This window comes from Athene cunicularia (genome assembly GCF_003259725.1).
Source record: "Athene cunicularia isolate RWA chromosome 3 unlocalized genomic scaffold, athCun1 chr3_part1, whole genome shotgun sequence".
Classification (NCBI taxonomy): Eukaryota; Metazoa; Chordata; class Aves; order Strigiformes; family Strigidae; genus Athene; species Athene cunicularia.
The window spans coordinates 27522423-27546666 of NW_020799097.1; the positions used below are offsets into that span (position 1 = coordinate 27522423).

Below are 24244 nucleotides of genomic sequence, written 5' to 3' on the forward strand. Positions count from 1 at the left end.
GATGTGTATAAGAGACAGGTGTGTGTGTGTGTGTGTGTGTGTGTGTGTGTGTGTGTGTGTGTGTGTGTATGTGTGTGTGTATGTGTGTGTGTGTGTATATATATATATGTGTATATATATATATATATATATGTGTATATATATATATGTGGTGGATTGACCCTGGCTGGCTGACCTCCTGCCCACAACCTTCCCTGAGGGATGGGGAGAGAATCAGGAACGGCAAAAATAAGAAAACTCATCAATTGAGGTACAGACAGTTTATTAAGAGAAGGGGAAAAAAAAAAAGGACAAAAGCACAAGTGATGCTCACTACCAGCAGACCGATGCTCAGCCAGGCCCTGAGCAATGGCTCCTTTGGAAAAACTGCCCCTCAGTTCTTTTGCTGAGCATGATGCTATGTGGTCACAGGTGATGTTAAACTTTTGCAGATGGCAAAGGTAACTGGATTTTTTGTTTGTTGATTTTGAGTGTTAAAGCTTTTTCCTTAGTTTTTAATGGCTGCCTTGATCAATGCATACTTTAACCTTATTTCATTTTTGTATTTGGATTAGAGCCGTTCCTTCACACCCTTTGTTAGAGATGTAACTATCACAGTAGAAATAAACAGAGAAAAACATTCTAGGAAAATCTCCTCATCTGTGCTGCAGAAGGCTCCTAAACCCATGCCTGGTCTTAATCCAGACCTTGTCACACTGAGTAGTGGAGCATGTATGGGGGTGATGTGTATTCTGGGATGGCAGTGGAGATATAAGCTAAATTATTTAGGTAGCCTCCGTAGAGAAGTGCCTGTATTTCCAAAAACTGCGTAGTGCCTGCTAGGAACTGTGGGCTCATCTTTAAAAGTACTGTGTGTTTCAGAGATGTGTTTAGCACTTGATAGAGCAGTTCTCTGTTCAGACTCTCTGCAAACATCCCTCAAGTAAGTTTTGTTATAAAGCTTGGAGTTAGGAAGGAAGAATTCCTTTGGGGAAAAAGCAAGGTAGCTTTCCAGGGGCTGAGCATTCTCTGAGATAGCCTGTCCCTAGACACATTCACAGTGTAGTCACCTTCCTTTTTAAATAGGAGTCCCATATGATGTGAACCCTGCCTGTCTGGGTTTTAGAAGGAACTGAGGAGGGAAAAGCATGCTAAGCATGCTTGTGCAGTGTTCATTAAAATATGAAAGAAATAGCATGAATGCCAGCACAGGTAGTTCTAGGTTATTAAAAAAAAGTTTGGCTTGACAGATTGTGTAGAGTCAAATCACAGACTGTGGATGTGCATGTGCACAGCATGTCTTCAGATACCCCTAGTTGTTCTAGTACTTGGCAGTTGGTAAGGAAATACTCTTGGTAGTAATTTACATTTTGTGTTCTCTAATGCACTCTCCTAAAGGAACTTTTTTTTCCCCTCCCTGGTAAATTGTAGAGAGACCCTGGAGTAATTTAGTAGCCTCCCTCAGCTAAAAATAATTTTTGCCACAAACCCCTTCTTTCTGTGTTTTTCTCCTAAGCCTTCCATGTAATTTTTCTCAACGCCATCCAACTTCATATGTTGGGTTTTTTTTTTAAATGTATGCATCAAATGGTCTTGTGCAATATAACTAATCAGGATATCTCGTCTAGAAAGTAAACTGTGAAAATAAAATTTTTTTTGTGCAGAGAAACACTTAGGGCAAATAGCTCTCACATGATAACTTCACAATCAAGATATTCACACACTTCTAAAAAATTGAGACAAGTTAATTGAGCCATGATAATCGTGTTCTTAATTGCCATGTACAAAAATGTCATTGCCTTCCTGATACATGTGGAGCTGCTACTTAGCTTCAGGCTTTGTGTCAAGTTAACTTTTTAAGATAAATCTTCAGTAACTTGCAATTTCATGTACTGGTCTCATGTTTGGATGGGGGGAAGAAAAACAGACCAATTCTTACACATCAACCTATAAGTTGTCATCCTTTTGCCTTAATCATTACTTGAAGTACCACTGCCAAATCTTAAATAATTCTAATGTTCATATAGTTCTCCACTGTGTGCTTTCTGTGTTCTCAAATTGTTACCCTCTTGGTGCCATATGAAAATGTCATGTTTATTTGCCACAAAAGCAGCACAGTGAAGTCTAGAGATGTGATTGTTATGTAGAGCTCAATAGAAAAGAACTCAGCTTCTTGTTCTTCTTTTAGAAGATTGCATAAAAATATTACTGAATTTTGTCAAAACTTTAAAAAGCTTGCTTTTGGAAATTCTGATTACTTCTAATATATAAATATTCTGGTTTGATTTTTTTTTTTCCTTCCAATGCTTGTGCCTTTTTTTTTTTTTTTTCCCCTGTTGCCAATCTAAATTGCAGCAAAGACAACTGGTGACTGGTACTAAAGCTAGTATGAAGTTTGACTATTGTCTCAGATTTGAGTTTAGTCATTCCTTTTCCACGTACTAAGTATTCTTCCTCTTTTCTCAGTTTTAAATGTTGTGTGATATTGATAACATGGTGCTTAATCTGCCTGGATGAACTGCATCACTCACCCCATCTTTCACCATCTCAGCTCAACTCTGTATGTTCTGCCTGCAGCTTACTCTGCCTGCTCCTCTGATTGTCCAGGCCTTGGGAGTGGAAATATCTTAAGTCTGCAGTGGTTTATGTTCTCTGTAAATTAAACTGCTTCAGCATGATTAGAGTTTGGAGCTATGCTCCTTATTTGACAACATTTTGATGTTTTTGTAGTGAGTTTTTGCTTTTTCTTCTGGTAAGGTGATCTGTAGAGATGAAGGCAAGGAAGGCTGTGCTTGAAGGAATTTGTCTCAATTTCATTTCAGAGTAACTGGAAAAATTTTTCAGAATCTCAGTTTGGATTCTGTAATTGTGATTTAGCTTTTTCTTTTATAAAAATACCATTGAAAATGACATAAAATTTTTAGCTGTTTGAAAACACTAGCATTAATTTACCACAACCTTTGTAAAAGCTTGTTTTATTTACAGTGTAGATCAGCTAGAAGAAATACAGTTGTGAGGAAAGACTTTATACACTCAAATTTTACCTTTTATTTTTATAATCCAGGCAGGTTAAGGGAAAAAGTGCTCTTTCAACAAAAGATTTTCAAAAATTATGATGGGCTCTCCTCAACTGTGTTTAAGGAAAGCTATCCTTAGTTTGAGATAGAAAAGAACAGCATCAAGATCCCACATCTTCCTGAAAATAAACATTTGAACTAAATGTTTGCTGTAAGAGTGAAAAGGTGTATGGTCTTATTTTCACAAGAGCATATTCTGTAGAGAACTTCATCTTGTCTTTCCAGGTGACATAATGGAGGAAAGCAGGGATTCATTTTGCTCCTAAAATTTGCAGATTCCATAATTGTTGGTGAAGCACAAGACAGTAAGAAAAAAAAATTCAGAAAAACATTGGCCGTGCGGATTCTCCAGTGACTTTAAGGGATTATGTTTTTTTCCCTTTTAATGATTCCAGAAACAGCCGGAATAGGCCACTTCTTCCATATTGTTTCATTGCTAACATCAAGAAAAAGCTTGGTTAAACACCAAGATCACTACTTCTTAGTTCTTCAATTCTTACAAGTCTCCCAGATTAGTTTTAAAACAGTATTTCTGTTCATTGATAATGTTTACATAACAGCGTAGTTTACTGTATATATAATTTTTGTGATAATACCAACACTTTTGCAGGTTTTGGATTTTATTTTTGTTTAGATTCTTATAGCACTGTCCAGTTTGACTTTAATAAACATTGTCTTGTTGTAAATGCATTGTTTATAATGAGAATTTTTTTTTCCTGGATTAAATGTCATATTTTAAAGTACTGTATAGAGAAAAATACTGCATGTTTGTCTCATTTAAAGTTATACCTACGTATGTGAGTGTGCACACAAATATTGTTTTCCATATCAGTTATTAAGAGAAAGAGAAGCAGATGGTATTTCAGGTAATTCAGACTCTGTTCTGGTTTTAGCTGAGTGGATTAACTTGGCTGGTGTTTAGAGGCCTTCCAAGTTCTCTTCAGAAATAATTTCTGGTTTTCAGATTGTGTTTAAAACAAAATTAGAAGGTTACTTCTATAGAGGACATAAATATAGAACATGTGTATTGGCCATTAATACTCAGTGGTAAGAAAATGAATTTTTTTTATTGAAAGAAATTTATGAATAAATACTGAACTTCTAGTATACTGTATGCATCTCAGCCTAGCTCCATAAAATAAGGGAATGTGGATGATGCTTTAATTGCTAAGATACCAACCTTTTTTAAAAGAAAGATGAATGCATTGCTGAAAGTGCCTGACTCATCTGATTTGACTGCTGCAGTAAAGCTGAGTACCCTTCAGTTACCCGAGACTGAGAAGAGAGCTGCCTTTTGAAGCAGTGGTTGCTGCAGGCTAGGACTGGTTTAACAGATGAAATGGCCCGTTCCTTCTTCCCTGCTGTCCTTGTATTCAGTACCTTCGACTTTCACTTGATAGACTAGCTCTTTTGAACCTCCTCTGATTTAGCTGATGGTTGGTATTGCTAACTTCAGGCACTGGTTTAAAGTTTTGCCCCAGTCTGACTGCAGCAAAGGTTGTCAAATGGATGTGATAATTGAGTGATCTTTCAGGAAAATATTAAACTCCTCCATATTCATGTGGTCTGCCTATGAGCTGATGGAGTTTGCCATGGAGCTTTTTACAATTACAGATAAACCCCCTGTACCCAAACACCAAGCACAGCTTTTTCTGGGGTATATTTATTTGTGGTTTATAAGCAGAAGTAGCAGCCTGCTAGACAGTCCTACTCCAGTGCTTGCCTTTATTTGTGTGTTGGAGCCAGCAAGGTGAAGCTACACTGTTGGTACTCTTAAAAATAAGAGTATGTATAACTGTATTCATGCTGTTTTAAGTTACCTGTAAAATACTGAAGAACTTGATGGTAATATAAGCAATGTGAAATATGTTGAAAATTTAAATTTCTACAAAGGCAGTTTTTGAAATACAGCCTAACTTGGCAGCAACAGAATCTTGAAATGCATGTTATATTAAATATTTTATATTGGATGTAGGTCAGCAGTATCAGAATTGCTATGCTTGTAACTTTTATAGGTGAAGGTAGATGTCTATATTCTAATATTAAGCAAATTTAATACCTATTTCTCCAATTATTTTTGTTAATACTCCAATTAACTAGTATTCTGCAATAGTGTGATATGTACTTGTTGATTTATAGACAAGTTTATTTTGTCAGAAAAAGTTTAATGTTTTAGCTAGTCATATGAAACAGTTACAAGAAAGAAGTATGTATTTAGAATAGTAAAATTACAAAACGCAGGTTATGCCCATTTAAAAAAAGTATACACAGAGGCATGTCTGTGTAAAAGTCATATAGTGCTAAATATGTAAATTTTTACATACAATGTATATCTGTATAGAATATGGCTTAATGGATTATATTAACAAGTTTGCTAGAAGGCTGTCTAGGTAGAATATGACTTCTAGTTCAAATATGTTTGGAAAAAGTATGCTACTTTCAGTGATGTCATTTAATTCAAATAACATTGTAATTTTAGAAAAAAATATTTGTTAAACTCTAAGTTTGTTAGCTTGTAAATACTTTTGCTAAATTCATATTCTGGAAAGTTATGCTTATTTATTTTTAATAGAAGGAAGTATGTCTTATCCAACATTGTGTAAAGTAGCAAACAGGATGATTTCTTACCTCGTTCCTTCTTTGTGCTATCAATTTTTTGAAGCTAGTATTTTATTAATTTTATTTTTGTTTTCTTCTAGTTGACAGCACGATCACTGCCTTCCATACAGTCTGATGAGAGACTACAACCTCTGCTTAGTCATCTCAGGTAGCATAAACTGAAAGCATGAGTGTATTCTTTTGTACAGATTAAAATAATTTCAGTATTAGAGTGTTTTAGCTACAGGTTTTTTTCAGATGCCTCATCTGTGCTTTGACTGGAAAAAAAACAAAACCCTGAAAGCATCTCTTCAACTTAACAAACCTTTATAAATTACATGAAATATAATTTACAGAGCTGGTATTGCTTTTAAGTAACAAGAAAACAAATATTTGTAGCTTTTATAGAAACTTTTTTATAGTAAGGGAGAAGTCATTAAGTATCTCTGAACAAAACAGATTCTAAATTATACTGCTGAAAGTATGGACCTTCCTTGTTGCAAATATTTTATACTCTCTGATCTTTTGGAAGATTTCTCCATCACTGTCATTGACAAATGGAGTCCTATTTTGTTCTTTTAATGGACCTTAAGAGAGCTGAAAATGTGAACCGCTAAGAGTGCTCAACACAGTTGAAATAGCCTGCCTTTCTCTTAGTAGTATACAGTATATAGAAGCTTAATACTTCCTTTGAATGTGTTTGGGGATGAAGAGTAAGAAAAAAATACTTTCAGGTTAAGCGTAGATCTGGACTCTGTATTATATACAGGAATGCTTTTTACCACTTTATATTGTTTGGGAAAGTTTTCTTATTATGGTAGTATGTTTGAGGACAAAGGCCATACAATTAGAGGGAGATGCATTGCCTTAGAATCACTGAATAATTTAGCTTGGAGTGAACCTCTGGAGATCACTTAATCTAGCCCTTACTCACAGCAAATCCAGTTAGATCAGGTTGCTCAGGTGTTTACTTAGTTGAATTTTTAATATCTCTAAGGGTAGAAATTTACTTAGATATTTAATGTCAGTAGTGAAAGCTCTGTTTTTGAACACATACAGCTTTGCACTAAGATCACTGAAATGGTGTTGGATGAATTAGAAACAGAGGCAGCGAGGCTCTATCTGACAGCACTGCATTGAATTTAGGATCCAGATCTAGACAGCATGCTCTTTTTTTCCTGTGGTGCTTGAGCTATCTGTGCCCAAAACCCAACATTGTATTTTGATTAAAAAACAAAAAACAACCCTCATAATTTTTATTACATAGGAACAGTTTCGTAGTTGGCTTTTAATGTAAATCAGAATAGGAAAAATAGCTTTCATTGTATCTCATTTACATATGATTGAATTTTGTTCAAGATCAGTGAATGGAAAGAAGTATTGTGATGTAGCTGTTACGTAGCTGGTTAGGGGATACTTCTGAATGCCAATAACCTATCTTTTTATTACCATACATCTTACTGGAATTTAAAAAAATGTGCCTCAGTGACATACCTTTCTCCATTTGAAGCTAAAGAACAATTAGGTTAGCTTTTTATAAATTGTGCATTTTACTAGTCATTACTGAGAAATTTGAAATTTCTTTTGATACATGCTGTGCATCTATGTAAGTGGAACAGCCTTCAGTATCACAGCAATCACAATCCTCTCTGTGCCTTTTTTTTAATATGGGAAAAGAAAAGGTTGCAAAAAAGGTAGTTTAACATCAACTATTTTAACAGGGATACTGTATCCTACATTTACGCAAAAAGGTATTTTTTGCAAGTTCTTACGTTAACTTGGATATGTATGTTTAATGACTGGTAAGTTACTTCCATTTTGCTTATGTAAAAATGGAGGGGCTATTCCAAGTACATTTTGTAACCCATTGAAAAACTACACAAATGCTTCTGAGCTGCCTTTTTGGAAGTTCCTTTAAAATAGACAAAATACAACAAACCTTACAACTTGAAAAACAAGCTCTGGCAGTGGACGGATGACTAAATAGGTCTTCTCTGTTATTTCTTTCTTTCTGTGAATCTGTGATTTGTTTTTCCTTCACCTTGCTCATAAGAAAGAAGAATATTAGTTGTAGGATTTTCCTTTGCCTTCATTGTGTAAATTCTTACAGTAGTGTTTTATTTTTGGCATATGTCAATAGAGCTTTACCACAGGACCAAAATCTTACACAGAAGCATATGAAAAGAGCATATAATTGAAGGTTGCAGAGCGTTGTTTGGTTGTTAATGCCCCACACATTTTTTGACAGCTTTTCATATCTGCTTGTGACTTTTAAATTAGCTAGTCCTCAGAAAATGTCATTTTACTGTGGATTATGGCTGCATAGATATTTTAATCCATGCCCATTTTTTTAAATGGACATTTTTTTTTTAATTACACTGTTCTGGGCTAAATATGTATTTTATCTGTGATTTAGGTCCTCTTTTTGTCCTATTCTGTTTCATTGGTCCTTTCTAATATTAATTGTACTAGACCAAAAAAAGAGAGCATTTTTAGTTAAAATGTTAAAATATTTGATGCAAGATTTTGTTTAGAGATTTTGCATGCTCACAGTAGGAGATTTAAATTGCTAGAACTTTAGCAATTTAATAGAAATGGAAACTTTTGTCTAAATGCATAAAAACCCCACTTCTGCAACTCCTGCTTTCAAAGGAATTTATATGGGTTTTATGATAAAATTCCAGGGTTGTAACACTCTATTGCTTTAAATCTTTAGCATGATTAATTTTGAAGATAGACAAAAGCTGTCGTATGTAATCCCATGAAACTACTATAGGACTGTGCCTGTACGTGACTTATAAGGAGAAGCTGAGTTGGCTTTGCTTAGTCTGGCAGAGAGGAGGCTTAAGGATGATCAAATAGCAGCCTACAACTGTTTGAAGGGCAAACATTGCAGTACTGGAATTCTTGATGGTGCCAGAGGATGTAACAAATGACAGTGGTCACATATAACAGCTTGGGAGGTTCACATCAGACATCAGGAAAAATGCCTCTGCTAGAATGATAGGTGTAGCAGATTGCCCAGAGATGTGGAATCTTGGTTTGTGGACATTTTTAGGATGCAGCTAGAAAAAGCTATGTCTCACATGACTAGTCTTGGCGGTAGTCCCAGTGGGAGTGGGGTATGGAATTAAGTGGCCTTCTGACTTCCTTTACAACCAATATTTTGTATGATTATATTAGTTCTGTCTTCAAATGATAGTTCACAAGGTTGATACAGAAACCAAGTGTTTTACAAGACTGGATTTTTTTTAATGGATAATGCAATACTCATGAAGACATGTTCACCCTATTTGTCAGAGGGTGCTCATCTCACAAACAAGAAAAGAAGAATGCACACCTTAATGGACTAGTGTCACATACTTTTCTTAATATCTACAAAGTGCCCTACATATCCTTACTAAATCTCATGATATACTAACACATCTGTGAATGATACAGTATTTATCAGAACAGTCCTACAGCTGTTTATTTGAAAGACGTAGATCCCTGTTGTGGTTTGAGCTCAGAAAGCACCTGAGCACCCTATAGCTGCTCACCCACCCCTTCCCCCTCAGGAATGGTAAAAAGGAAGTAACTCAAAAGACTTGGGAATAGAGGTAGGGGCGGAGAGGGATGACTCATTATGGTCATGGGCAAAAGACAAGACTTCTTAGGGGAGGAAAAAGAACATCAATTTAATTCAAACACTAACAACAAAGCTTAACAAAACAGTAGGACAGTGAGAAATATAACCACATCTTAAAAGCACCTCCCCGCCCCCCCTTTCTTCCTGGGCTCAGCTTTGCTCCTACTTTGTCTACTTCTTCCCCGCAGCAGCGAATGGGGCAGGGGATGAGGGTGTGTGGTCAGTCCTACCACTCCTTCCTCCTCAAGGAGAGGACTCCTCCCACTCTTCCCCTTCTCCAGCGTGGTGTCCTTCCCATGGAAGACAGCCCTCCATGAACTTCCTCTGATGTGAGTCCGTCCCACGGACTGCAGCTCTTCCTGTGCTGCTCAGGCATGGGTCATACCTACGTGTTGCAGTCCTCCCAACGCTGAACTATAACAATGTGGCTTCCCTCAAAGTCCTGGCCTTCTCTGGATACAGCCACCTGCTCTGGTGTGGGGTCCTCCATGGGCTGCAGGTGGGCATCTGCTCCAGCAGTGACCTCCATGGGCTGCAGGGGCACAGTATGCCTCTGCTCTGGTGCACCTTCTTCCCACCCCACCTCCCCTCCCCTCCCTCTTCCTTTCTTCCACTGACCTTGGTGTTTGCATAGGTATCTTCCTCACAACTCCTCCTCCTAGGTTTGCCTGTGTTATGACAGAGCGTGGCCTCCATCGCTAATTGGCTTATCTTTGGCCAGAGGCAGGTCCAACTTAGAGCCAGGGGAGCTTCAAGAAGCTTCTTGCAGGGGACCACCACTGTAGCTCCCTTCCCCACTACCAAAAAACACACCACACTCACAAATCCAACACAATCCCACTCCTGGGAACACTGATATGGTAGAAGTTTCTTCTTGGTCAACAGTGGTGTAAATGTATGTATTGATCTTTAGTTGCAAGATATGTTTAGAAAACTTTTGCTAACTAAGATTTTGGATTTTTAGAAAGACAGTTTTTAAGTGATTGAGTCAGTCTGGATGGTGAGAGACAAGAATTTATATACAGAGGTAAAATAAAACTTTTTAAAAGTGAAAAGTGAAGACATTGCTGCTTGATTCCAGTCAACCACAGAAAGAAGTTATGAAGAATTGTAGGTATTTCTAAGTGATTAAGAAGCTTGATCAGGGTCAGGAAGTAACCTCAAAGCCACGTTGAATAAAAGAAAGGATGAATCCAGAGTAAGAGCTAAAACTGGAAGCAAAAAGAAGAGAAGAAAGTGGGTGTGATCACAAGCCTGGTTGGTTTGTTTTGTAATGTGTTTTCAAATTAGCTGTAGGAAGCTGTTTGGCAACATTTAATGACATGAAAAAATGAGAACACAGAAAAAAGGATAATTTTCTTTTTTTCCCAAGATTGTTGATAGTTTGGAATAGAAATGTAGAGAAAATAATGGCAATCTGTGGAGAAAAAGTGTTTTCTTATGATGAAATCAAGGGACCTGTAGAATATCTACTATAGAAAATCAGAAGACCTGGCACCTAAAATGGCAAATCCAAAAGCTCTAGTTGCTTGAGCTCCTTGGGACAGGAATCCAACAGCTGAGCTGCTTAATGCCACAGAACCACTGTTGCCCTCTTTATGCCCAGCTGCAATCTGCCATGTATTCTGGATGACTCTTTTTCAGAGCACAGCCTTTGAGGGTGGTTTGTATGGTTCAGCTCACTGGTGAGTGGTGTCAGGTATCAAAAAACTTGAACCTTGCAGAGATCATATGCTACTTTTTAATGTAAAAGATAAGCAAACATTTCTGAAAAACTTTTCCTGTTTGCTTACCATACTGAGAACAGTTGAGCTTCTCAGAGTCCAAAAAGTATTTCTTCTCCCTCCTAACCCCGCACCCCATTGTCTTGGCATTGGGACTTCTGTCCTTGCAGTGAAGTTTCCTGCAAAGTCCACATGTAATGATCAGCAAGATTCAGACAGCATGTTCTCTTTTTAGCAGTAACTTCTTAAGTCTGTCTTTGTTCACCTACTGTATAGGAAGATTGTTGTGTCTTCTCTTTGGGCTTCCTCTTCACAGGCCAGTTCTTTCTATGGATGCTAGGAATAAGTGGTTTTCTTTAGCTTAGCAATGTTTTTCAGTATTGTTATGATTCTAATATATACTATAGGGTACAAGCAGTGATTGTGGTAAAGTGATCTGTGATCTAAAGTGGTAAATCTGAAGTGATTATCGTAAAGCAGCTTAAGAAGTTACCAGCACGCATCCTGGTATATGATAACTGACTGAATAGTCATTTGTGTAATTGTTCTGGGTTTTTTTTTTTTTTTTAAAGTTGCCTAAGCAGCAGCTGTTTTCTGTTCTATGCTTTGATTGTAATATTTTTAGGACTGGTTTTTATTTATAGTTTGCCTAAGTGATGCAGATCTGGTTCTACAAGTAAATTTAGATACCTTTTTAGTAGAATCAGTAGTAATAGACATACACAGCTCAAATACTTTTAATTATTTATCCATTGTTGTGTAATTAAAAAAAAAATCTATTAAGTACGGTAAGCTTGCCTGGTGCTTTAGTGTGTGCAGAAATAAGACTAAAGAATGAATGAATGAATGCATGTATAATTAAACAAATTATTTGTCCAGTAGTAAAATCAACTCTTACTCTTTTCATGCTTTACAGTATTGAGATGTCACAAAATAATCTGTAGCACCTAGTGTCATAATTTAGCTAAATTCCTTTTTTTCTGGAGGTAACCTCTGTATTCCTTCAGAAGATTTAAGAAATGGTCTTTAAGTTCCTTGTACTATCTCTCTTGCACGAAGAAATTTGTTCTTACCCAGACTTTTCAACCTGATGTTTGGACCAGTGTGCTGTATCTGAAGCCCCTGTTGGCTTTGTTGCCTGCTCTACTCTCAGCTCTTGAGTTTGGTTGCATTCTGCTCTAAGCATTTCTTTTGGCTTATTCTGCAGCCCTGCATAAAAAGCTGGGCATTAAATGCTTGTGTTTGATTTGCAATTACTTTGGAGATGATGTCTACATGACTGTCTCTGCTATAGTCTAGGGTTACTTGAATTTAGCTCAGGTATCACAAGTAGCTTCATTGCAGTATGGATGAATGATGAGGCAGCACTTGCAAAGTCCTGCACAATTTTGGTTAGATAGCAACTGTCAGGAGTTAACCTGTGTTTGTAAGTCAGTTCTGCAGTAAAAGCCTTCCCAACGTTTCGTTGGTACACTCAATTAGTTTTTGAGTTTATACTTTTCCCTCACTGTATATGTTCATAGTGATACATTAGTTTGTTTTGTTTGTTTGTTTTTAAATGCTACACAAGTAGCAAAGTACAGGAAGTTTTTGATTACTGGAAGAAAGCAAAATTGAACCCTGCTTTCACAAAGAATAAAGAGAAGGATCCAAGAAACTATAGACTGGTCAGCTGCATCTCAGTTCCAGACATATGAAGGACAAGGTGATCATCAGTGGTCAGCATGGATTTGTGAATGGGAAATTATGCCTGACTGACTTCATAGCTGGTCATTTTATCATAGAAGTCTAAATGGATAGGTGGCAAGCAGTGCAAGTTGTTTATATTGACATTAGCAAGGTTTTGACATTGTCTCTTGCAACATCCTCATTGACAACTGATGAAGTATGGGCTAGGTAAATGGACAGTGAGATGGACTGAAAACTGGCTGAACTACTGTGCTCAAAGATTTGTGATTAAAGGCATTAAGACCAGTTGGAGGCTAATCACTAGTGGTGTACCTCAGGGATCGATACCAGGTCCTATATTTAGCATCTTCTTTAATGTCCTAGGTGATGGTCTAGAGTGGGCACTCTGCAATTCTAAGATGATACCAGGAGTGGTTTACATCAGATGGGTGTGCTGCCTTTCAGATGGACTTAGACAGGCTGGAGAAATGGGATTACAGGAAACCTATGAAGGTCAACGAAAGGAAATACCAAGCTCTACATCTGGGGAGGAATAACCCCATGTACCAGTGTAAGCTGAGGGCTGAATGGCTGTGAAACAGGGTTGCAGAAGAGGACCTTGGGGTCCTGGGGGACAACAAGCTCACTGTGAGCCATCAGTGTACCCCTGCAGTAAAGAAGGCTAATGGTATCCTGGGCTGCATTAGGAGGAGTGCTGCCAGCTGGTCAAGGAGGTGATCTTTCCCCTCTGCTCAGCACTGGAAACATCACATGAAGGGCTGTGGCCAGTCCTGGGCATCCCCAGTACATATGACGAGAGGCTGAGAGAGCTGAGATTGTTCAGTCTGGAGGAAATAGATTTCAGGAGGGGGTGTCTGTGAATCTTAGTGACGTGTATAAATAAATTTCTGATGAGGGAGAGTAAAGAATATAGAGTGAGACTCCTCTCAGTGGTATCCAGTGATAGGCCAGGAAGCAACGGGCAGAAACTGAAATACAGAAGATTCTGCTTAAACACAAGAAAACACTTTTTTACTGCCAGGGTGGTCAAACGCTGGAACAGGTTGCTCAGAAGGTTATAGTGTCTCTCTCCTTGGAGATGCTCAAGCCCCAGCTGGATGAGATGCTAATCAACCTGCTCTAGTTAACTGTTTTGAGCAGGGGATTGGACAAGATGTTCTTCAGAGGTCTCTCTCAGCCTTAATAGTAGTGTGATCCTGTGATCTAAGTTCTGAATCACCCTTCCACCTCCTCTTGGATAAAGGGAGGGAAGGTTTCTTTACCATGTTGACTGTAATGTTGGTTTTATAAATCTTAATTATTTGAAATACTGTTTCTTGATTTTGCCTAATACAAAATACTTACAACCCTTAATTGGTAAAATAATTTCTTTCTGAATTTGTAAACTCAAATATTTTTTTGAACAGTTTTAAATGATGCTTTGTTTTTCAGCCATTCTTATGTTGGCCCAGATTACAGCGTGCAGAAGAACACTGGAAAAATTTCTCTAGAACAGATAGATGCTGTAAGTCCTCTATGCTTATTGAGCTGTATTGTATGTTGATATGTAACTTTTAAAATTTAAATACTCTATGTACAGAGAACATATAAAGCCTTTTTTCTGATTCATACTTGCTTTTGTAACTCTTGAGAACTACTTGAATGAAATTGTGGTAAAGTTTAAAATGGAGCAGAATTAACGAAAAATGCATCTCATCAGAATTTAGACTGGAGCTATAATGAATTGCTTAATTTGCTGCTTAATTTTGTGTACTTTCACAAATACCTCATGTAATTATAAACTGAGTTTAACAAAATTTTCTTATTTAATAATTTTGCAGCATAATGATGTTCATCTTATGATTATTGCGTTGCAATGTTAGTTTTTTCGGTGCTGGTTTTTTGACTTACAGAAGGGTTTTTCAAAACAAGAAGGTAAATAAAATGGATTGTAAAACCACCTCAATGGTGCAGAGACAACTAAAACCATATTACAACTCCTTTATCTGAATTTTAGAAATCGTTTATGTTTTCAGTGTCCATCTTAACCATGACAGTGTTCCTTTGGTAGTGAATTCCACAACATGACTCATGTTATAGATAAAAATGCAAAGCCCAAGTAAACTTGAATGTTACAGTTTTTTCTCTCTGAGATCTTGCTTTGTAAGAAATGGTATTCTTCAGGGAAAAAACCTGCAGATCAGTTGTAATGGATTTTACTCCTGCTCATAGTTTTTCAGAGTCTTTAAAAAAAACAAGCAATCCTCCTGCCTGCTTCCAACCCCAGAATAATCTAACAAAGGTCACCTTGCCATTCCAGAACCTAAAATAAGGAAGAAGCAAGAAACATTGGAGTAATAATGGAACTGTGGATATATTTTTCCTCATGGCAATTAAATTTTTCATACTATGTAACTATGTAACTGAAAATAATTCTGATACTACCACCTGTATTACTCTGTCCTTTAGATTTTGTTCTTGAGATGGTTATTGGATATGATAGCTTAAGGACACACTTGTGTTACCCAAGGTACTTCACACATGAATATCTTTTCTTCTAGCCATTGACATTGTCAAGTGGAGCTAATTAATAAGCATATATTCAACAAATTAAATGATCATTTTGCCTTAAACACAAATTCTTCTCTCGACAGCTTTCTGTGAAATCTTTCCCTCTTTGCATGCGCCAGTTGCACAAAGCCCTACGTGATAACCATCATCTCCGTCACGGAGGCCGTATGCAGTATGGCCTGTTCTTAAAAGGCATTGGCTTGACTCTGGAACAGGCACTGGAATTTTGGAAGAAAGAATTTATCCGTGGAAAAGTGGATGCAGACAAGGTAAAAATATCTAAATATGTGAATGTGAGGATATAGTTAATGTGTACATTGTGCTACTTATTTGGATAGATACTTGTTAAAGTAGATAATTGAGCAAAAGGCACAGTAACATCTTTCAAAGGTAGGGTTTTTTTTCTTTCTTTGCTTATGATTTTATTCATTTTTTTGGTCATTCTCCTGAAGCATGGGGGAAAAAAGGCAAGCCACAAAGAGGCTTTTTATAGATGAGGACTAGAAAAATCTTACATTACTTCTAAATCACTAGGAAACCAATGTCCTTTATCAAATACTGGCACTATTTCACCAAGCAGGTAAGTGACCACAAATGGTTCTATCTGGAAGGCAAGGTTAGCTGCTTTTTTTTTTTTTTGTCTAATTAAAAAGAATAAATTAATCGGACAACTGTGTGTGAGGTGAGCTTACCTTAGCAAATTTACAGTCTAAAAAAAGAAACCGGAGGTGAATGAAGACAGAAGAATCTGTTCAAGGAAATAGTAGGAAAATGCGGTTCAGTGCAATGGGCAATATTATTCCCTTCCAGTACTTAAAGGGGGCCTACTGGGAAGATGGGAAAGGACTCTTTATCAGGAAGGGTAGTGTAGGATGAGGGGTAATGGTTTATAATGGAAAGAGGTGATTCACGGAAACAGGCTACAACTCAAATAGAGTTATAAAGCAGGTATGTTTACTCTGGTGCCGGGGTGCAAGGGGATTTCTCCACAAACCTTGCACACCAACAGCACATTTTACCAAAAACTTAGAGTGGGTATACATATTCATTGGATTACATAATACAAGTATACATATGCCTAAGTAAGGCTGGGTTAGTTCGAAAGGGTGATGTCAGCAGTTTGTTATCTTTGCTCCTGCGCATTGCCTCCAGGTGGTCGTCTTGAGGGGTCTTTGGGAGGAAGGCTTACAGTCTTATTCACCTTGTACTTTGACTCGGAGCGTGCGGATATTCTCTTATCCAATTTCTTGAATAATGAGTGGTTCCTGCTGGTTTACCACCTCTATCTTATCTAAAAGCACCAGTATATTAGTTTCTACCACCCATATATGGCTATCTCTCCACTACAAAGACTAAACTAGTTGGAGCACATCTGCTTTCCAAAGACATGTTTCTTATTTTTGCTGAACGTTGCAGTTCTTAGTAAGTTTCCACAGAAAACTGCTTTGTTTTGATAAACACAGTAGTCCTTGGTAAGCTTCCACAGAACAGTCAGGGCAAGCAGGATTATTAAGCAATATTAAGAAATCATTATAAGTTGCTATAAATAAATAAGTTACAAAGCAGGTGATCATTTCCTTGTATCAGAGGGTAGATTTAGATTAGATATAAGGAAGAAATTCTCTACTGTAAGTGTGGTGAGACACTGGAACAGGTTGCCCAGAGAAGTGGTGGATGCCCTTTCCCTGAAAGTGTCCCAGGCCAGGTTGGACGGGGCTTTGAGCAACCTGATCTAGTGGAAGGTGTCCCTGCCCATGGCAGGGGGGTTCGAACTGGGTGATCTTTAAGGTCCTGTCCAACCCAAACCAGTCTGTGATTCTATGTTACTATTCTATGATTGACATACTAGTCATTGATCTAACCCTTGCTAATATATTTGAGAGTATCATGAGTGAGGAAAGTGTAACATACATGTGCTGTCTCTTTAAGAGCATGAAAAATGTTTGGAGGTTTGTGACCTGCTCCTACCTTGAACGGGCAAGGTAGAATCAAGCAAGCTTCCACTCTAATCCACCTCTGCCTAGCCCATGGTATGTGGTAGAACAGATGTTTCAGACCTTATGTCCGTTTTGTTTGAACTGTGTTACTTGGCATTTAATATTGTGAAATCTCAACTTTCCAGAGTACTGTGAAGTATTTTGGAGTGTTTGGTGGTCAACCTTTTGTTAGCTTAGGTTCTCTGGCACATGGCTATTTATACAAGATACAGGGCAAAAAGTAGTGCTGGATACAGTGAATTATGGTATGTATGTCTCTTTCAAGCTGTGGAAGTTAGATCAGATATTTTTGGGAAGGGAAAAGGGATTTGAAGGTATGATTTGAGTGAGTACCTAAACCTCTGTAAATCTAGCTCCTTAAATGGGATGTGATTTAAGAGGAGAGGTATTTTGTTAAAAAAGAATAAGCCAAAATTCATTCCCTTAAAAAGGTTTCAAGAAAGGATTTGGAGAGGTAATAACTTAAATTTTGCAGTTGAACACCAATTCAGCTAGTAATTAAGCTGAATTCAGGAAAATACAGACTTTTCCCTTGTAATTTCTTGTGCTTAAATGAAATTGAAAGAATAAAAACGAGCTATCAGAAACAATAACAATGTAAACATATACATTTATTATTTCTGTTTAAAAAAAATATTATGCGAACAAGTCTGATTCCACCTACTTGTGCTTAGACCCTAGGTGTATGGACACGTATGAACACATGTATGCACCTTGGATCCTGTTCTCAGTCACAGGATTATGACTTAGTACTATAGCATCACTCTTGATAGGCCCTAGAAATAAATGAAGTTTTATGGTCCTTTGTTTAGCTTTGAATGTTAGAAAGCATATTGTGAATTAAGCAAGGGGTTCTAGTTACTGCATTTCTCACAAGCAAGCTGCTATTTCCATGTAGTTTTCATTCAAGTTCTAAAGAACCAACTTCAGTCTGGGGTAAAAAAAAGTTGATTTTTCACACCTGTAACTGAAATCAGCAGCCTGTGGCTTTTCATGTAAAATGTCATTTAATGTTTAATGTCCTTAAAAAAAAAAAAAAAAGATTAATATAATTCTTATTGGTACTTTCTTCTTTTGACATTTTTATTTTCTGACACTAATGCTGTTGTTCCTTTCCTGTAGATTGGAAATAATTATACTGTTTTGTGTTACCAGAGCATTGTGAAGATAAGTGCGTGATACTTGCTGAAGACTAAGGTTAATTATTTGTTACTGGCAGTTGTATTGCAAAGAGGGAGTGTTCAATTTGCTGCGAATGGTTATGGTTTCAAAATTGTGTGATCACATTTGTCTTTAATGGCTGCAACATTTATGTCAATTCTCAATCCAAGAATTCTTGGCACACAACTTCAGTCTTCAGCAAGAAGGAAGTTACCTTGAACACATCAGCAGTGCACTGGAGTGCCTACCACCAGGCTAAGCATAAGCATATGGAAAATTTGCAACAGAAGGCACTCCTTCTGTGCACTGATGTGGACACATTCCAAGGTTGATTAATAAAACCACTGTAGGAAAGTTTTTTAAGAAATAATATTTTACTTTGAGAGAGGAATCTATAAAGTATGTTGTAAGTGAAGTGTGAAACCATGTATTCAGCAGGGAAAAAAACACAGAAATCAAGTGCCTACAAAGAAAGCACTGAAACTGGTAGAACTGCTCTGTTAGGGGAGAGAATGATCATGTACTGGCATGTTCACAATAGGGACAAATGCAGAGTGCAAAATTAAAGATTTTTTTTCTTTAGGAACTGTAATTAAAATTACACAGCAAATTGCTGGTCTAAGAGTGCCTAAATGGTAAATTATTGTTGTTCAGATGATAAACTGTCAAATGGTGGTAGATGTGTTACTTCTGACTGAATGCTTATGCCAGCTGGCTTCATAACCTCAGTGTTATTTTAAGGCTGGTTTGTTTTTTCTATAAAATGTAATCTTACTCTAAACAGATACTAATTCCTGTATGTTCTTTCATATCCTGTTCTGGTTGCTTAAAATATGTCCTGTTCCCACTCCAAAAAAGAGTGGGGTAACTCCAGGATGCTTTTAAAATACTTGAAACAAGAAATTAATAAGGATAATCAAGATGAATTAAATAATTACAGTACTGTTGTGAAAATGCTCTAGATAGCTGAAAATAAAATTATCTTATAGTGGAGATTACTTGGCTGTTACTGTTTTCAGATCTATTTGTATTATTAGACTGTGAATATGAAATCAGAGACTCAAGATGATGTGGTGTTTAGAACAAAGGAAAGAATGAAAGATGGATCAGTTTGTTCAAGGCATTGTTCAGTTACTTCTTTAGCTACTAGCCTGTGTCATGGTTTAACCCCTGCTGGCAGTTGAGCACCAAAGCACCACACAGCCACTTGCTTGTTCTGCATTTCCCAGTGGGGTGAAGGTGGCAGTTGGGAATAGGGAGAGAAAAGTAAAACTTGTGAGTTGAGATAAAGACAGTTTAATAGGACAGAAAATGAAAGGAAAATAATAATAATGATGATAGTAATAATAATAATAATAGAGTATACAAAACAAGTAATGCACAACACAGTTGCTCACCACCTGCTGACTGAATCTCAGCTCATCCCTGAGCCTTGTCCCTTCCTCGGCCAGTTCCTCTCAGTTTATATACTGGGCATGATGTCATATGGTGTGGAATACCCCTTTGGCTCATTTGGGTCAGCTGTCCTGGCTGTGTCCCCTCCCAGTTTCTTGTACCCCACCCCCCTCTCCACCTCTGCTGGCAGAGCAGCATAAGAAGCTGGAAAGTCCTTAACTTAGCGTAAGCCCTGCTCAGCAACAACTAAAACATCAGTGTGTTATCAACAGTATTCTCGTCCTAAAACCAAAACACAGCACTATACCAGCTACTAGGAAGAAAAATAACTTTATTCTAGCTGAAACTAGGACAGGCTGGAATCAACGTTTTGATACAGATGGATGATTTTAAGGCAGCCCATCACTTTCTGCTTTCCTTTGCTTCATATATACTTGTGATATATATTCTTTGCAGTATTTAGTGCATGGTGGCACAAAATGCTCTCTTCTAGAACTCTGTACTCTTGATTATTTACCAGCAGAGACAGTTTCTAGTTGTGCACTTCTGTGCTGAAAAGCAGTATCAATTGTAATTTGATATTGCACTGATTTTTATTATTGTTGCATATGCTGCTGAAGTGCATCTGAAAATTGTGCAAGAGTTTAGTTTTTAATTATTGATTTATTTAATAAATTTCTAAAACCTAAGCATTACTATATTTACAAAATAATCCTGATGACAAAACAGCTTTCTTGTCCTTGTGACTTCATACTGAGAAGGAGACATGACTGTTTAGCCCCTGTGTTCTAGGACTCTTTCCTGGCAGACGTGATGGCTTCCGAAGCTTCTCATTCTTTCTCACTTAATTTTCCAGATAGTCTTACTGCAGTTTCATATGACTTGTTTTCTCTAGCAGTTGGTCAAAAGTGGCAATGGGCAGCTTGTTTCCTAGTTGTCAGAGGTTCCTGTCTGAGATATGCCTCTAGTGAAGGTCCTCATGACAGACGTTTTCCTGGAAAAAGGAAGAAGGAAGTTTACTCAGATTTAACCTTGCTCGGGCTCTGTGACTGATGAAGAAGCAAAGTTCCTTCACAATGAAGCTTTTGAGCTTCAGTTGATTATTAATATATTTTTAGATGTTTCTACCACACATGATCATGTATGAAACTGAGGACAGACAACTTGCCAGTCATATACTGCAATAATATATGAAGGAATACATTTCCTACAATGTCAAGAAGTGATTAAAACTTTGGGATGGAGATCACAATTGAGATAGTTCCAGTGATTTGATTTTCCTGGCTCCTCCATTTCTTTTCTAAATGATCTTAGGAGGTTCTCGAATCTGGATTCAGGAGTGAGGCTTTACCTTGACTACAAACAGCTGGTGGTGAATGTTTCTACCAGGGCCAACCACAGATTGTGTGAGGGGGAGCTTGGTTGAACTAGAGACCTCCTGAGGTCCTTTCTGGTCTGAATTATCCTGTGATTCTGTGTATTGCTCTGAATACAGATAGAAGTACATACGTTTTTGTGAGGGCCAGCCACTAGAGGGAGACAAGATCATAAGGAATGAACAAATACCTCGTATAGATGTAAATTAGAAGTGCTTATGCTATAATGCTTTGTATATCTATGCACTTATATTATAAAAAAGCCCCATGTATTTAAATGAAATTAGAAATAGGCACGTGATTATCTGCAGGGCAGTGCTTTTAAGCATGCACATCTATGCCCAGTGTAATTTATAGTGCATGGATGATGTGGTGGTTCTTTAAAACAACCTCCACCTCCTTAAATCCACAGGAATGCTTTTTTCTAGGATATAAAAAAATAAAAATGAAGCCTATATTACCTGTAGAATCTTATCCCTGTGAAATCTGTGGAAGAGTGTGTCATGGTAACAAAGTATTAATATAGTTAAGCATATTGCCCTTGCTTTTATTGGTTGTCAGGGGACTAGATAGTCATGTTCTTGATTAAATTGTATTTTTGTGTTAAAACTCATCATAAAATGAAATAGATTTTTTTTTTTCCTTCTACCACCAACAGTAAAAATTAGCTTCAGTAGAACCACTTACTCTTTGTATTTCTCTTTCATTATTTGGAAGTAATCGTTTCATATTCTGTTTGTAGTGAGATAGAACAAGTGAATTTTAAAGATTTTGAGTGAATCATTTTTATTCTGTATTGGCAAAAATGGCATTCTTTCATAATATTATTATATGTTGAATGGCTATGCTTACCTAGTATAACTGAGCATAAAGAAAATCAAGACTTTTATGATATGTTTCTAGATCTTTGTATTCTACAAAGTTAGCTCTTGAAGTTGCTTTAATAGCAGGCTAAAAGTGATTTAATTGTCAGAAGAAACATGAAAATGGATTTTAATTTACATGACTCATTTTCATTCCCAAACTTACTATTGAATTTCCATTAAACCTTTTCTTTAAATTCAAGTTTGAAGAAAAAAAACAGTACTGTGCAATTTTTATGGGATTTTCAAGACAGTAGATGCTCCAAGTGCATCCTAAGGGTCATGTAGGCTTGAAGTAAAAATTAATATTTAATTTGAATTTCAACACCAAAGGCTAAAGAAAAGGACTTTCAGATTTCATTGTTCCTGAGTTCTTTTGTGTAGTTTTGGTTTAGGTTGGTGGTGTTTTTGGGGTTTTTGTGTTGTTTTGTTTTTTTTTTTTTAAAGCATAGTCCTTTGTGTCATTCCTCTGAACAGCCTGGTCTGTGAAATCAGAGTATTTGTGCAAAACTGAGTGGTTACTTGTCTAAGATGCTGGTTGTTAGGAGCTGAACATGCCAGGGAGGTTGGAACTAGATGATCTTTAAGGTCCCTTCCAACAAAAAACATTCTGTGATTCAGTTGCCATTAAGATTGGATTATTTTTGGCAGTAAGTGTATCACAGTAAGTACATTAAATCTATGCAAGATTCTTGATGTCATATATTATAATTTTTATCTAAAGTTGTGTTTTATAGATGGGAATTTGTTCTTAGTGTCTTTCATGTCCTGTGCACACTTTTTTATGCTTGCTAGCCTTCTGTTCCCTTCTCTTGTGGAGCACTTCAGTGTTTTGAAACACTCAGGTGAGTACTGTTGGTATATTACTGACATACTGGTCAGCATGATTTGATGTCTTCAATTTGTTTTGTATATCTATTGACCAAATCAGCAGGGAAGAGAGCTGTAATGGATCCTGGAAGTGAGAGGACTAAGAAAGCATGATCACTTGCATTTGATGGGGGTTGCATTTTATTGTATTCCAAGAAGTATGATCAAATATGAATAACTTCTTGTGGAGTCCTTTTCAGTTCTGCTAAGTCACAGGAAGAAGCTGGGATAAGATTCCTCACTGACTGTATCAAATGTAGAGAATATTAGCAATGTCTCTAAACATATAACCCTGTCCTAAGGCTAAAGGGAAGTCACTATCAGTGTTGTCAGTGTTCCTTTTGTTCAGTGTTGTGGACACAATCATTCTGGAAAGACTGTAGAAAATTAGTGCATCTAGTGAAAGCAGGAGAGAGCTGTTTGCTTCCTATTTAATTAAGCATCATGAAATCAAATCAAAATAGTTTAAAGTTGTTTGTATCAGATGGTGATTTTTATTAGGGCTTATGGTTAAATAGTGTTATGGAATTGCTGTCATTAAAATAACATGCCATGTTGTACTTACGGACTTTACTGTGTGATATTATTAATACAGTTTTGCAAAGCAGTTGATACTATTTCTGCTTGAAATCTTGACTTTGCCACAAAGGGATTTACCAGTAGCATCAACATTGTTACAATACTCACACAGTTGTTTGCAAGTTTGTAGGTATTGCTGCTCTGACCTCTTTGTTAAACAAAGAATATAGATATGTCTTCTGTAGCTCTTTCTCTCATAGTCCATTTTACTATTTTTTCCAAGTTAAGCCAATAAATGAAGCACATTATAGCTCCAGTTGACATGTAGTAAGTCAGATGATGAGAACCAGATGAAAATGTAAGATTAGATGTTTTTTGTGATACATGGTAGAAATATTCTACCACTTCAGAAAAAGAAGATGACAGTAGTAAGTTTTTCATCATTTCTGCCCATATGCAATGTATGTAATTATCACTGAAAAGGTACTGTTAACTTACAACTTTCTATAAATATAAAAATAAATTAATATAGCGCGTGTGTGTTTATATATGTATATATAGCCTACACATGCTTTAACTGTAGTTTAAACTGTAAGTTAAAAATTTGGAGTGAGAATAGTAATACATGGTAAGTGACACATAGTTTTGTGCTGTTGAATTCAGCTAGTAAACTTGGGTGGTATTTAAATTTATAGGTAGAATATTCACTGGTCAAGGGATGCTGGCCCCTCCCCCACCCCCTGAAATTAATGATGCTTTTTAGTATCAGTTAATGGAGTTATTGGCATTTCCAAAATTAGCCATGTTCGCTGCCCGCG

General features: G+C 36.9%; 1 protein-coding gene across 1 annotated transcript in view; it reads left to right on the forward strand.

Annotated features, from left to right (window-relative positions):
• PRIM2 (DNA primase subunit 2) overlaps window positions 1-24244 on the forward strand; it is a 120944-nt gene that overhangs the window by 64884 nt on the left and 31816 nt on the right. The window contains exons 7-10 of the mRNA XM_026844065.1: window positions 5756-5823; window positions 14127-14199; window positions 15329-15514; window positions 18365-18413. Of these exons, the coding sequence (XP_026699866.1) occupies window positions 5756-5823; window positions 14127-14199; window positions 15329-15514; window positions 18365-18413 (376 nt within the window). The remainder of the gene's footprint in view (window positions 1-5755; window positions 5824-14126; window positions 14200-15328; window positions 15515-18364; window positions 18414-24244) is intronic.